The 13,606-nt window shown below is 38.1% G+C and overlaps 1 protein-coding gene across 4 annotated transcripts in view; it reads left to right on the top strand.

The window, feature by feature from the left end:
• The window catches only part of kif13bb (kinesin family member 13Bb), a 37,815-nt gene extending 24,767 nt beyond the window's left edge, over positions 1–13,048 (top strand). For 2 of the 4 annotated variants that reach the window (XM_048208038.1, XM_048208039.1), the window contains 16 exons: positions 903–932; positions 1,096–1,195; positions 1,292–1,418; positions 1,725–1,780; positions 2,720–2,838; positions 4,052–4,246; positions 4,333–4,425; positions 4,866–5,015; positions 5,146–5,223; positions 5,303–5,347; positions 5,607–5,679; positions 7,745–7,878; positions 8,166–8,225; positions 8,506–8,652; positions 8,783–10,469; positions 12,205–13,048. In XM_048208038.1, coding sequence (XP_048063995.1) covers positions 903–932; positions 1,096–1,195; positions 1,292–1,418; positions 1,725–1,780; positions 2,720–2,838; positions 4,052–4,246; positions 4,333–4,425; positions 4,866–5,015; positions 5,146–5,223; positions 5,303–5,347; positions 5,607–5,679; positions 7,745–7,878; positions 8,166–8,225; positions 8,506–8,652; positions 8,783–10,469; positions 12,205–12,437 — 3,327 coding nt within the window. In that variant the 3' untranslated portion in view covers positions 12,438–13,048. The remainder of the gene's footprint in view (positions 1–902; positions 933–1,095; positions 1,196–1,291; positions 1,419–1,724; positions 1,781–2,719; positions 2,839–4,051; positions 4,247–4,332; positions 4,426–4,865; positions 5,016–5,145; positions 5,224–5,302; positions 5,348–5,606; positions 5,680–7,744; positions 7,879–8,165; positions 8,226–8,505; positions 8,653–8,782; positions 10,470–12,204) is intronic. The other 2 variants (XM_048208040.1, XM_048208041.1) reach the window with 2 other exon arrangements.
• Positions 13,049–13,606: the final 558 nt, after the last annotated feature.

Raw genomic sequence — 13,606 nt, 5'->3', positions numbered from 1 at the left:
AATGCATTAAACTAAAATTATTTTTAGATGTAATTTTTATTAACATGGAGTGACACTAAGTTACCCTACAATAAATCATATTGTATAATTTAATTTAATAGTTTAATACTTAATATGTAATAAAAAAATGATCCATTCTGTTATGCAGTTTTATTTCAGTATTATTTATATATGATTGTTTTTTAATTAATATTTTGATTTAGCTATATATATATATATATATATATATATATAATTTTGGTTTTAGTAATTTGTTATTTTGTCATTTTTATATTTTATTATTTATTAATATTATTAATATGATATTTATTTGATATTATATAATAATATTTTTTATTATATTATATTATATTATATTATATTGTTTAGTTTTTATTTATTTCCAGTTAGTAATTTTTAGTGCATGAACTTAAACTTATTTTAGTTAGTTGCAGAGGAAACATTGCTAACATTTAGTTTGTTTTTCATCTTTTATTTGCATTTTATTTTATTTCAGCTTTAAGAGCATTTTTGTTAATTAAAATAGTTTTAGTTTAGTTAATGAAAATAGCCCTGATGCCATGTGACCAATCCCTCTCATAATATAGTAAATAGTTTACAACTTTAATAGTTTAATACTTAATATGTAACCAAAATGATCAGTTCTGCATAATTATTTAGTTGGTCACGTGTAGTTGAGGCCTATATAAAACTGGTTTTGAAAATTGCACACTTGACTCTACTTGAGTTCACCATGTATGCTCTCATTTTTAGAGAGCAAAAGGAAAGCCCTAATATGGAGATGGTTGGGTGTGTCTTATGCAAATTACTAACTGCAGGCACACACCTCCTTATTTAGAACAGAATCTGGATTGTTCAACATCAGAATCGTGACTCAAAGTTTTTCTATGTTATTTCTGAAGGTGGGAGATAAAGATGTGGACAGTTATCAGGTAATGATTTTTAGTCTTTTTTAAATATGTAAATTATGTCTGTGATGACTGGCTATATTCTGAATGTTTGTGTAGTTCATTTGGTGAGAAGAAGAGATTTACAGTACAGCACTGTAGATATAGCTTTATGTGATTAATATATCAGAGGGATTTCTGCATGTAGGAGTTTGATCTGGAGAGACTGAGGGCCCAGTGGCTCATGGCTCTAACTGAACGACAAGAATATCTGGACCAACGTCTCCAGAATCTTGTTGGCAAGCAAGGTAGGAATCCACCATCAAATGTGTTTCAGCTTGTGGAATAGATTCAGGGAACATCTTTGGTGAAAATGGGAGAAAAGTGACTGACCTTTCTTGTAGATAAGTCAGAAGAGGACGTGGAGAGCGAGTCCCAGCTGCTCGAGTGCCGTCTGACACTAACGGAGGAGAGAAACGCTGTACTGGTGCCCTCTGCTGGCAGCGGTATCCCAGGAGCCCCTGCGGAGTGGTAGATGCACATCAGCTCTTCCATTGAACATCATTCCTATCTAACAATCATAGCACTAAACATATCCTGGGACACACCAAGACAATGTCAACATGGTGTGTTCAAGTGCAGTTTATTGGCTGAGACGCAGCTGATGAGAGTCAGCTTTTGTCGCCGCTAGTTCTTTGACATCATCTTGGTGTGTCCCGGGCTTAAAATTCAAGTTCTAAAACAACTTGATTGGTTGATCGGAATTTTTTTTGTGCTGAGGGTTAATTCAATTTAGTGATGAACCTTATTTTCACTATCTGGTTCCTGTTCCTGCAGGGTTCCTGTGCCTGGAATGGAGACCCACATCCCAGTCATCTTCCTGGACCTCAGCGGTAAATATTTAATGTGTTCCAAATCCTAGTGTGCTGCTTGGATGTTTACTGCCTACATAGGCCGCTCCCTTCTAAGGTAGTGCCCTACATGGAGAGCAACTCCACACGCTTCTCATCTGACTCACAATTGTTGAGTTTGACGTTAGCATGTTGATTAAGCTAACACAATCTAATATATAAAAATACATAACAAATATCACTTAGTATAGTCAATGTCAATTAAATGTTCTTTATTGGCAGCTGAAACACTAAAAATTAAATCATAAAAACTGTAAAAAAAAAAAAAAATAATAATAATTTTAAAATAAAACAAGCACAATAAAACTGTTATTAATAAAAGATGAAATTTAATTTGTTGAATGCATGTTATGCAGTATTATTTTAGTATTATTTATATACTGTTGTATTTATTAATCTTTTGAATTTGATTTTAATTTTTAGTTTTCATTTTTAATTTTAAAAGTTTTAATAATTTTTTTATGTGCTTGTGTAAATTTATGTATTATTTATATTGATTTAATAATATTGATTTAATATGTATTATAATAAGTATTTTATTTCTGGTTTTTTGTTAACTTTTAGATTTTATTTATTTCCAGTAATTTTAGTGCTTCAGTTTAAACACATTTTAGTTAGTCGCCCAGGGAGCATTTCCAACATTAACATTGTTTTTCGTCTCTTATTTGTATTATTTTATTTTAGTTTTATTAAGAACATTTTAGTTAATAGCCCTGATGTCATGTGACTATTAACTGACATCAGAGAGCTGTGAGAATGTGAATGTTAAATTACTGAAATATTAACTTAAAATCTCACAGGGACGTTGAGTAAAATATTTCACATCAGGTTCAGCTGACAAAATTTGTGTTGTATGAAGTTTAAATAATCAGCTTTTTCTCCACTGTTTTTCACTGAGTTGGTTTTTCCTGTCATCTACAGCTGATGACTTCTGTGATCATCTGTCTGCTCCTCTGGCTGGAGGTCTGGATGCTGTGCTGAACAGAGAAGATAAAGATGATTTCATAGATTTACAGATAGTCAAACACCATGAGAATGAGGTGAGGAATATTCTGCATCATGGTATCCCATATTGCACAAGTTTCTTTTGTCAAGTCATGTTTCTGTCCTCAACAAAACTGATGTACCACAAAATTACAGCCAATCATAATAGGTCTGATATTTAAAACCATTTCTTACATAATTTGGGGCATTTCCAAATGAAAAAGGAAATTAACAATAAAAGAGAAAAAACATCCAGAACACCATAGCAACGTGATAAAAAGACTCCTTAACGATCATCCAGAATACCATATCATCATAATAAAGAACACCTTAGCAATGCCAGTACACCATATAAACATAAAAACACTGAGAGCACCTTAGCAACTCCCTAGTGATGATCCAGAACACCATAGCAACATGATAAACACTGAGAACCCTAACAACTCCCTAGCAACCATCTAGAACACCACAGCAACATAACACTAAGAGCACCTTTGTAACTCCCTAGTGACATTTAGAACACTATAGCAACATAAAAACACTGAGAGCACCTTAGCAACTCCCTAGTGACGATCCAGAACACCATAGCAACATGATAAACACTGAGAGAACCTTAACAACTCCTTAGCAACCATCCAGAACATCACAGCAACATAAAAACACAGAGAGCACCTTAGCAACTCCCTAGCAACCATCCAGAACATCACAGCAACATAAAAACACAGAGAGCACCTTAGCAACTCCCTAGCAACCATCCAGAACACCAAAGCAACATGATAAAAACAATGAGAGCACCTTAGCAACTCCCTAGTGACTATTTAAAACACCAAAGCAACATAAAAACACTAAGAACTCCTTAGCGACTCCCTAACAACCATCCAGAACGCCACAGTAACGTAACACTGAGAGCACTTTAGCAACTCCCTAGTGACCTTTCAGAACAGCACATCAACAAAACACAGAGAGCACCCTAGAAACTCCCTAGTACAATTTAGAACACAATAGCAACATAACACTGAGAGCACCTTAGCAACTCCCTAGCAACCATCCAGAACACCACAGCAATGTGATTAAAAACACTGAGAGCACCCTAGCAACTCCCTAGCAACCATCCACAACACCACAGCCACATGTTAAAAACACTAAGAACACCTTAGCAATGCCCTAACAACCACTCATAATATCAAAAAAGAGAACAACTATACATATCTTGATACAATATCCAGAGTGAATTGAAAAACCTTTTAAAGTTTTGATTTGTGATGTCAGTCATCTATCTTCTCACAGGTGAAGGCAGAGGCATCATGGGACTGCACCGTTCACAATAGTCCTGAGCTAAATCGAGCAACAGGGCAGGATCAGAGGGTTTATCTCACTATCCGCATCGTCGTTCTGCTCAGTCATCCTGCACAAATGCAGTTGGTCCTACGCAAACGCATCTGCGTGAACCTCACCGGACGACAGGTGTGACAGTTAATACGATAATGTGTTTAATTGATGATGTTATTTTTGTGCTTTTTTTTTTTATTGATCTGATTTCCGGCTTGCAGGGTTTTGCTCAAAGTCTCTTCAAGAGGATGTCTCACCGCAGCTCAATTCACGGCTGTGGAGTCACGTTTGAGATCGTCTCAAATATCCCAGGGGTACGTGAAGAGGACGAACACAAAAGCAACACCGTCTCCTCCTGTTTAAGCGTGCGATTCTTGACCAGAATAAGCTGTATTGTGGATTTTTTTAGACTATATGCTACTGTTTACAAATTTGGGGTCAGAAAGATTTTGAACGTTTTTAAAAAAGTCTCTTCTGCTCACCAAAGCTGCATTTATTTGATCAAAAATACAGTAAAATCACTAAAGGTGATACATGGGCGTGATACTTTTCCAGGATCTTTTGATGAACAGAAAGTTCAGAAGAACCTTTTATTTGAAATCGAAATCTTTTATAAAATCATAAATGTCTTTACTGTCACTTTTGATCTGTTTAATGCATTCTTGATGAATAAAAGACCCAAACTTTTGAATTATACTGTACATAAGTCTATGTGAGGCTGGTAACAGAAACGGCTATATGCATTTGTTCACAGGACATGCAGGGCTCTGAGGACAGGGAGATGCTCGCCCGACTGGCCACCAGCACTGACAACCTAGGAACCGACAGTGAAGCCGCCATTGAGAAATACCTGCGGAGTGTGTTAGCCGTGGAGAACATCCTCACGCTCGACCGTCTCAGACAGGTCTGACATGCGTCTTCTGTACATATGCAGTATTGTATCAGTGGTATATGTCTAAATAAGTAAAAGCTCTGGTTTTGCTATATACTGTAAAGTACATTTACATGTCATATTTGTATTTTGGTGAATTCAGGAGGTTTCAGTAAGGGAACATCTGACAGATAAAGGAAAGATTCCCAAACGCTGCCTCAGTTCACCCAATGTACACCGGGTAAGACCTGAGCAACGTCTTTGAGCAAAATCAGCCCAAACTTAAACCAGAAATGAAACACAATCTGTTTATTTTTCAGCTCTCTGGCAGCAGAAGAGATCTGTCCACCAGCCAAGACTATAAAGTGAGAAAAAACGGCTTAAATAGTGGTCTAACAGTTTGTTTTGTGTCACGGTTCAGTAAAATACTTAGTATGCCACTATTTTAGGTCACTGAAAGCACTAATAATTTAACACAATTCGTCACATCAAGTATACTCAGATTTGCATTTGCATCTTAGTCATTTGTTTCATTTTTAGGGTTCATTGTATTATTGTTTACTGTCCATCCAGATGTTCAGCTTGTTTACCGGTGGTTTGTATCCGTGATTTTACTTTCTTTAGGGTGTTTGGGACAGTCAGCAGGAGATTTTTGTGCCAACATCATCATCAATACAAAGTCCAAACTCAGAGCCAGGTAAGTGTCCTCTTCCTCTTCTGCTGTCTGCCACCTTCACAGGGTGAGACAAAGGTTGCATTACCTGATGGAGTTACCATACCATAGCAACATAATAAAAACTCACAGCAACACTCTAGCAACCATCCATAGCTCCATAGCAACATGATAAAAAGATGTAGAACACCTTAGCAATCACCCAGAACACCATAGCAACATGATAAAACTGCAGCTTAGCAACTCCTTAGAAACTATGTGGAACATAGCAACATAAAAAGACTTAGAACACCTCAACAATGCTCTGGAAACCATCCCAAACACTATAGCAACATGATAAAAAAAAACAAAAAACTTAAAACACTTTAGCAACACCCTAGCAACCATCAGAAAACTATAGCAACAAAATAAAAAAAAGAAAACTCCATAGCAACATGATAAAAAGACGAAGAACACCTGAGCAATCATCCAGAATACCATAGCAACATAAAAAAAAAAACTATCAGAACAACTTAGCAACACCCTAGCAACCATCCAGAACATCATAGCAACATGATAAAAATCCGGAGAGCAGCTTAGCAACTCCCTAACAACTATCTGGAACATGGCAACATAAAAAGACTCAGAACACCTTAACAATGCTCTGGCAACCATCCCAGACACTATTGCAACATGAAAAAAAAAAAACACCTTAAAAAAACCTTAGCAACACCCTAGCAACTATCAAAAAATTATAGCAACAAAATAAAAAACTCCATAGAAACAAAAGACATAGAACACCTTAGCAATCATCAAGAATAACATAGCAACATAAAAAACTGTCAGAACAACTTAGCAACACCTTAGCAATCATTGAGAATACCATGGCAACATAAACTGTCAGAGCAACTTAGCAACACCCTAGCAACCATCCCAAACACTATAGCAACAGGATAAAAAAAAAAACTTAAAACACCTTAGCAACACCATAGGAACTATCAGAAAACTATAGCAACAAAATTTAAAAAAGAAAACTCCATAGCAACATGATAAAAATACAAAGAACACCCTAGCAACCATCCAAAACACCATAACAACATGATAAAAAAAACTCCCTAGCAACCATCCGGAATATAGCAACATAAAAAGACTCAGAACACCTTAACAATGCTCTGGCAACCATTCCAGACACTATTGCAACATGAAAAAAAAAAAAAAAAAACTTTAAAAAGTATTCGAAATACTATAGTATTCGAATTCCTAGTATTCGAAAAATAGTAGGCGAAAAGTCCCCAGATGACCTACTACTTCTGGTGAGATTCTGAAGTGTGCATACGATGGACACTTTACTATCCCATGAGGTCACGGGAGAGGATTTTTGAATGGAGGTGAAGTGATGCAACTGACACTGGTAGGTCACATGACAATAACAACATGGCGAATGTAGCATGTTCAAATTTCATTCATACTACCCATATTCATACTATAAACAATGACACTTGTTTAATGGCCACAAAGTAAATTCAAATGTAGTAACTTGTACGAGATTTCGGACGCAGGGTTACAACACCTTAGTAATGCCTTAGCAACCAGCTACAACTCTAGCACCATGTTAGCAAGCACCACATTTCTTCAGGTAACTTAAACCTAGTTTCAAGATCTATGGCTGTTGAAATTTGTTACTGATTATAAGTGTCTTTGACCTGCTGGTCTATGCATGAACTCAGCACTGCATGGCGCTTATGTGTTTGGAGCAGTTGTTTGGTACATGCTGTCAAAGAGTAATGAAGTAAAACAGTAAAAAAAAGTTTGTGTTTGGAGTTTGGAGCAGTCAAGATTTGTGTTTGGAGCAGTCATTTGGTGCATGCCATCAAAGAGTAATGAAGTAAAACTGTAGCAGAAAAAAATGGCATTAAGTGTAATGTGCTTAATTCAGCCACTGTGCTCTCGTTGGCGGCGCTGATCTGCTTCTGTGTTTTTGTTAATGCTTTATTTATGCTTTGCACTCTTTTTTTTGCTCAAATGGGTTTCTTGCTCTTTTCTCCTCTGCTTTTCCTCTGTCCTTCAATCTTTCTCTCTTCTGCCGCTTCTTAAACCCATATCCCTGCAGGTCTCTCAGGATTTGCTGCATCTTATTTCTCCCCAGTAAAAGCTCTAGTGTCTCCTGTCCCCAAGATGTTCAAGTCTCTGTTATCCAAGAAAGATGAGAAGAAAGAGCCAACTCCTCTTTCTGCCTTTGAGCAGGTAATACACCTGCTGTGACTCAACATATTTCACAAATTATTTCTAGAATTAGAAATGCATAATATAGTATAAATATGGCACAGTATGTTTTTGTAAAGCTATTTGGTTTCGGTCTCATCTGTATTTAAATTATGTAGGTTTTTTAATAATATTAAAATATTGAAATGTAGATTTTTTTTTTTTTGTTTAAAGCCAGAAAAATAATTGCAGTAAGTTGTTTGGCAAAATGTGTGGTATTCCTGGTAAAACACTCAATAATATTTGTATTGCCCTTTAATTTCATGCAGAATGTGCCACGTATTATTGTGCAGTCTGTCAGTCTTGAAGACATCAACAGCTGTGAAATGGTTAGTCTGTTCAGTTGGAACCTGAAAAGTAAAATATATATAAAATGTATATTTATATAAATATGTGCATTATATAATTTTGTACATTTTAAATAACAATAAAATGTAAAAAAAAAATTATTATATATTAGTGCTGTCAAAAACAATTAATCACATCTAACATAAAAGTTTATAAATGTATATACACATTTACAAACTTTAATTGTTAGATGCAATTAATCGTGATTAATTTATTTGACCTTGTGCAGTTGAAAATATTTAGATATGTTTTATTTTGAAGACTCCACTGGCTCCTTCAGAAGACAGTGTTCAAGACAGCCAATCAGAATCTGCTTCCTTTGTATCCATATTTCCGGTTATTCCTGATGGAGTAGAGACCGCTGAGGCATCCAGCATTTCTTCAGAAACCACGTCTGACATCCAGATAGTAAGTCCACATGTATTATAAGCAGCTCCTTATTAGTATGGTGAACAATATCTGGTGATGTGGATAATTTAAAAGTAGCTTTCAATACTGTGTATATTATTACTTAGCTTGATCTCTTTGATCTCCTCAGAGCCATGCTATTGAAACTCCAATTTCAGAGAAACCAGAAAACGTTGAGGAGATTCTGCTGCCTCTTCTTCCTCAAGAAGTTCCATTTATTTCTGTTCCTCCAGTGACTGAGAAAGTTCTACCTACTAATCTTTCTTTTGAAGTCAAGGAGGTTCTACCTCCATCTGTTTCTCCAGAGGTCAGAGACGTTCCACCTCTTTCTATTCATTCAGAAGCTGAAGGGGCTCTACCTCCTGCTGTTCCTTCAGAGATTGAGGAGGTTTCACCTCCTCCTGCTTCTCCAGTCGACCCTAAGCAAAGCTCGGTTGGTGATTCCACCTACAGCTCTATCAGCGATGTCTCAAGTGGATACATCTCCACAAGTGTCTCCACAGTGACTCTCTCTGAGTGTGCGGTCTCAAATGTTGATCCTCCTCTTCCCAACAGTACTGAGGCCAAAATAGACAAGTCTACTTCCCAAAAGATCGAACCAAAAACAGACAGTGTGATGGTTGTGCAAACAAGCAGCACATCTCCAGAGCATGACCAAGCTGACCAAGAACATGGAAAGCAGATGTTTACAGAATCCCAGACATCAGAAGAACATGGTCAAGATGTATCTTCCTTGCCTCAAAAAACCAATGAACCCATTGACATTGTCACTTCAGCCGGCCAAACATCTCATTCAGCCCCATCAGTATCATCTACGTCATTAGCATCACCAGCTGCCTCAAAACCATCTGACCCATCTGTACCAGTTAAAACTACTAAGCAGTCAGCAACTTCCCAACAATCAAGACCTGAACAAACCATCGAGTCCACTCCTGATCTCAAATCCCAAACATCAGAAGAACATGGTCAAGTGTCTCCTCTAGATGCATCTCCTCAGAAACTCATTGTTTCTGCTTCCTCGCCTCAAAAAAACAATGACCTCACAGACATTATTGCTTCAGCTAGCCAAACATCTCATTCAGCCCCATCAGTACCATCTATACCATTAGCACCACCAGCTGCCTCAAAACCATCTGACCCATCTGTACCAGTGAAGACTACTAAGCAGTCAGCACCTTCCAATCAATCAAAACCTGAACAAACCATCAAGTCCACTCCAGCTCTCGAATCCCAGACATCAAAAGAACATGGTCAAGTGTCTCCTCTAGAGGCAAGTCCTCAGAAACTCATTGTTTCTGCTCCCTCACCTCAAAAAACCAATGACCCTATTGACATTGTCGCATCAGCCAGCCAGACATCTCTTTCAGGAACCACAGCCCCATCAGTACCATCTACGCCATTAGAACCACCAGCTGCCTCAAAACCATCTGACCCATCTGTACCAGTGAAGAGTGCTAAGCAGTCAGCAACTTCCCAGCAATCAAGATCTGAACAAACTAACAAGTCCGCTCCCTCTCCCATCGCCAACCCTTTCCAGATCCACAGAGTCAAGTCCTCTGGACTGAAGTCTTTCAAAGGGATCCTGCATGAGGAAGATGAAGAGGGTAAAACTAAACATGTTGACTCTGCACTGAGTGTGTCTCAAGAGAGACTGGAGATCCTTTCAGATTCAGAGGAAAGCCTTGAGACTCCCGACTGGCTGAAAGAAGGGGAATATGTGACACTGGGCACCAATAAAACTGGAACAGTCCGTTACGTTGGACCAACTGACTTTGCAAAGGGCGTTTGGGTTGGAGTGGAACTTGATGTTCCAGCAGGTTGGTAATTCTCTTGAACTACCATAGATCAGTAGAGTCTGCAATACTACCATCATGCATATCACATTCCAGTCATGGGAAAGGACATGCAATCCCATGACCAGTGTTTCCTGGACAGTGGATGGCAAAAAATGTTTGTAAGGAACATTTGCATTCATAACTTTAGTGTCAGATAATAGATCTAGAGGTGTGGTGTGGTGTGGTAACAATACCACATTCTTGAAATACTGGCCAGGACTGCGTTTCCTAAAAGCATTGTAAGCCTAAAGCTGCGTTTCCACCGCAGGAACTTTCCCCTGGAACTAGAGACTTTGGGGTGGTACTCGTTGTGTTTCGACCGCAGGAACTAGGGTCTAAATGAAGTTCCGGGTAAAACAATTCCTCTCAAAAGGTCCCTGCTCGCGGGGTAGTTCAGGAACTTTTGGAGGTGGGACTTAGGTGCTGAACATGCCGATTGGTTGTGTTCATGCAACATTTTGATTGGTTGACTGCATGCAGCATTTTATTTCAACCACCATTTTTAAAAGTTTGTTGCGGTGCGTGCAGTGAGAGTTGTTTGCTACTCAAATCACAGCAGGCTTTAAAAAATATGACAGATGGACCAACGGTGAGGTTCAGGCTTTATTAAGCTTATATTCAGAGGATGAAACCCAGTGGGAACTGGAAAGTTGCGCGCAGTCCTACATCACCGGACTTAATCTTCACAGTCCTTTAGACTGCGATGGAAAGCATTTCTGGGGGAAAAAAATTCCTGGACAATTTGTTCTGAGTAATTTTGGTGGAAAAGCAGCTTAAGTAGATCATATAGACCTTTGGTGCCAATGGCTTCTATAGCCGCGTTTCCACTGGCCAAAGGCAGGCGTGCTAGTGCGTGCCGGGGCCGGTCACGTTTCCACTGTCACTTCCGGGGCTTGATCGTGCCTCTTCGGTGCTTCCTCGGTGCCAAAGGCACGGGTTTTTCGGCCCGCCGAAAACCTTGGTCCAAAGCGGGCCAGCTGGGCCTTGAGGTGCGGTCGAGGTGAAAGGCGGAGCTAATCGTAGTCAGGTGATGGTCTACATGCTGAAATGGGTTGGGTTGTGTGACGTTTGATCAAGGGAGGTGTGTTTAAGGGCGGTTTTTAGATCAGCGCTGCAGAGCTAGCAGACCGACAGTGGAAACGCAATTTGATTTTGGCCTCGGTGCCTAAGGTCTGTGGCCATAGGCCCAGCCCGGCATGCTGTTAGCCCTGGCTCGCACTGGCCCGACAGTGGAAAAGCGGCTAATGATTACTTCTATTCAGGCTTGCAATGCTTTTGGGAAACGCAGCTCTGGTCCCAAATTTTGCACTTATTTCTGGACTTGCAGATTCGTATGTTTCAAAATGGTGCCTTTTTACGCAATTTACACTTGCATAGACTTTAAAGTAGTCCACCAGCTGTTCCATTTATTAGAAATTACATGTAATCCCTCGAACAACAGACCTTTGATTTGATTTGCAAATGTTCTCCTCTCATTTCCACTACCAATTCATTATGCTCTTTACTATTTGTAGGTAAAATAATGGATTGGACTTGCGGTTTTATATGATTCAAAATAGGGCTTACTAGTGCCTTTTTACATAATTTAGACTTGCATTGACTTCACAGCCATTCCAATTATTAGAAATGACGTCTAATCACATGATCAATGGACCATTTATTTGCAGATGTTCTCCTCTCGTATGCACCACCAAATATTTATGTTCTTCATTTCTAGGTAAAAATGATGGCTCAGTCGGCGGTCGCCAATACTTCCACTGCAACCCTGGTTACGGCGTTCTCGTGAGAGCAGATCGGGTCACGAAAGCAACGGGCACCGCTAAAAGGTCAAGGCAGAAACGCAAGCAGAACCTCTCGGGATCTAGTCCCAACCTGGCAGCCCTTACAGCGATGGCCAAAGGAGAGGCTGGAGTACGCAAGGGGGAGAACAGGAAGTCTTGGGTTAGCTGAGGAAAATGTCCGTGTACTGAGGACTTAACTGGTGCAGCAGCAGTATTGGTACAACACTGAAACACTACACTGATACTTGCACAGTGCCATTTGATTTATTAATGCAAATCTACTGTACACTGCTTAGTGCCTAGTGTTCAAAAATCCCACATTGTGCGGTGTATTTCCAGCCTCAATAAGCAGTATTTTTGGTAGTATTTTTTAAAAATGTTTTTTAATATAACAAAGTGCCCTGTTTATCTGGACCCTGTGTCAATGAGTATGTGCATGTGTTGGATACCTGGAAAAATAATGACACCGAAGAATTCACTAAGCGTTTCAATTCATGATTTTATAGTATATATGGAGGTGCGGGAGTTTTACCTGTGGAGATTAAAAGTGCCAGACAGTTTTATTCATGAATGATTTGTGTTTTTAGCGTTATTATGGTGAATTAGTTCTGTATTTTCTCTTGGTTTTGGTACCTTTTGTATTTTGTTTCTTTTTAATTGAGTAATTTATCATCAAATTGTTATTTAATTTATTTTGCAGATCAAATTAATGACAAAAAAATAATAATGTTGACGATTTTATATTGCAACGGTGAGTAATAAACTTATTTTATTAAATTATTTATCTTGCTGCCTTATGCATTTGAGATATTTTAAACTCTTAAATTATTTTATAGTTTATAGAGATTCAATATATAGAATCAATATATAGAAAAATATAGAGATTTCAACCTTGCCTTCTTATAGACTTCTGCATGAAATGGTAAAAGATTTTATATATAGACTTTAAAATAGGAATGCACAATATATCGGCATCGGCCGATACACATTCATTTTTAATGTTATCGTTATTGCTTGGGACATGACTTTTAATGGCGAAACTTTTGTTTTTGTAATCAGGCTCTCAAATTATATAAAAACTTAGATTTAGATTTATTGGACAATATATCGGTTATCGGCTTTCAAATATAAATAATTATTGGTTAATGGTATCAGCCAAAAATATTGAAACTTTTGTTTTTGTAATCAGGCTCTCAAAAATTATACAAAAATTTGGATTTAGATTTATCGGCCAATATATCGGTTATCGGCTTTCAAATATAAAGAGTTATCGGTATCGCCCAAAATTTTCTTATCGGTGCATCCCTACTTGAAAACTCTTAAAACTCAAGTCATGAA

Source organism: Megalobrama amblycephala, linkage group LG11, assembly GCF_018812025.1.
Source record: "Megalobrama amblycephala isolate DHTTF-2021 linkage group LG11, ASM1881202v1, whole genome shotgun sequence".
Taxonomy (NCBI): domain Eukaryota; kingdom Metazoa; phylum Chordata; class Actinopteri; order Cypriniformes; family Xenocyprididae; genus Megalobrama; species Megalobrama amblycephala.
Note: the sequence above shows the minus strand (reverse complement) of the source record. Positions and strands in the feature narration are given on the sequence as shown.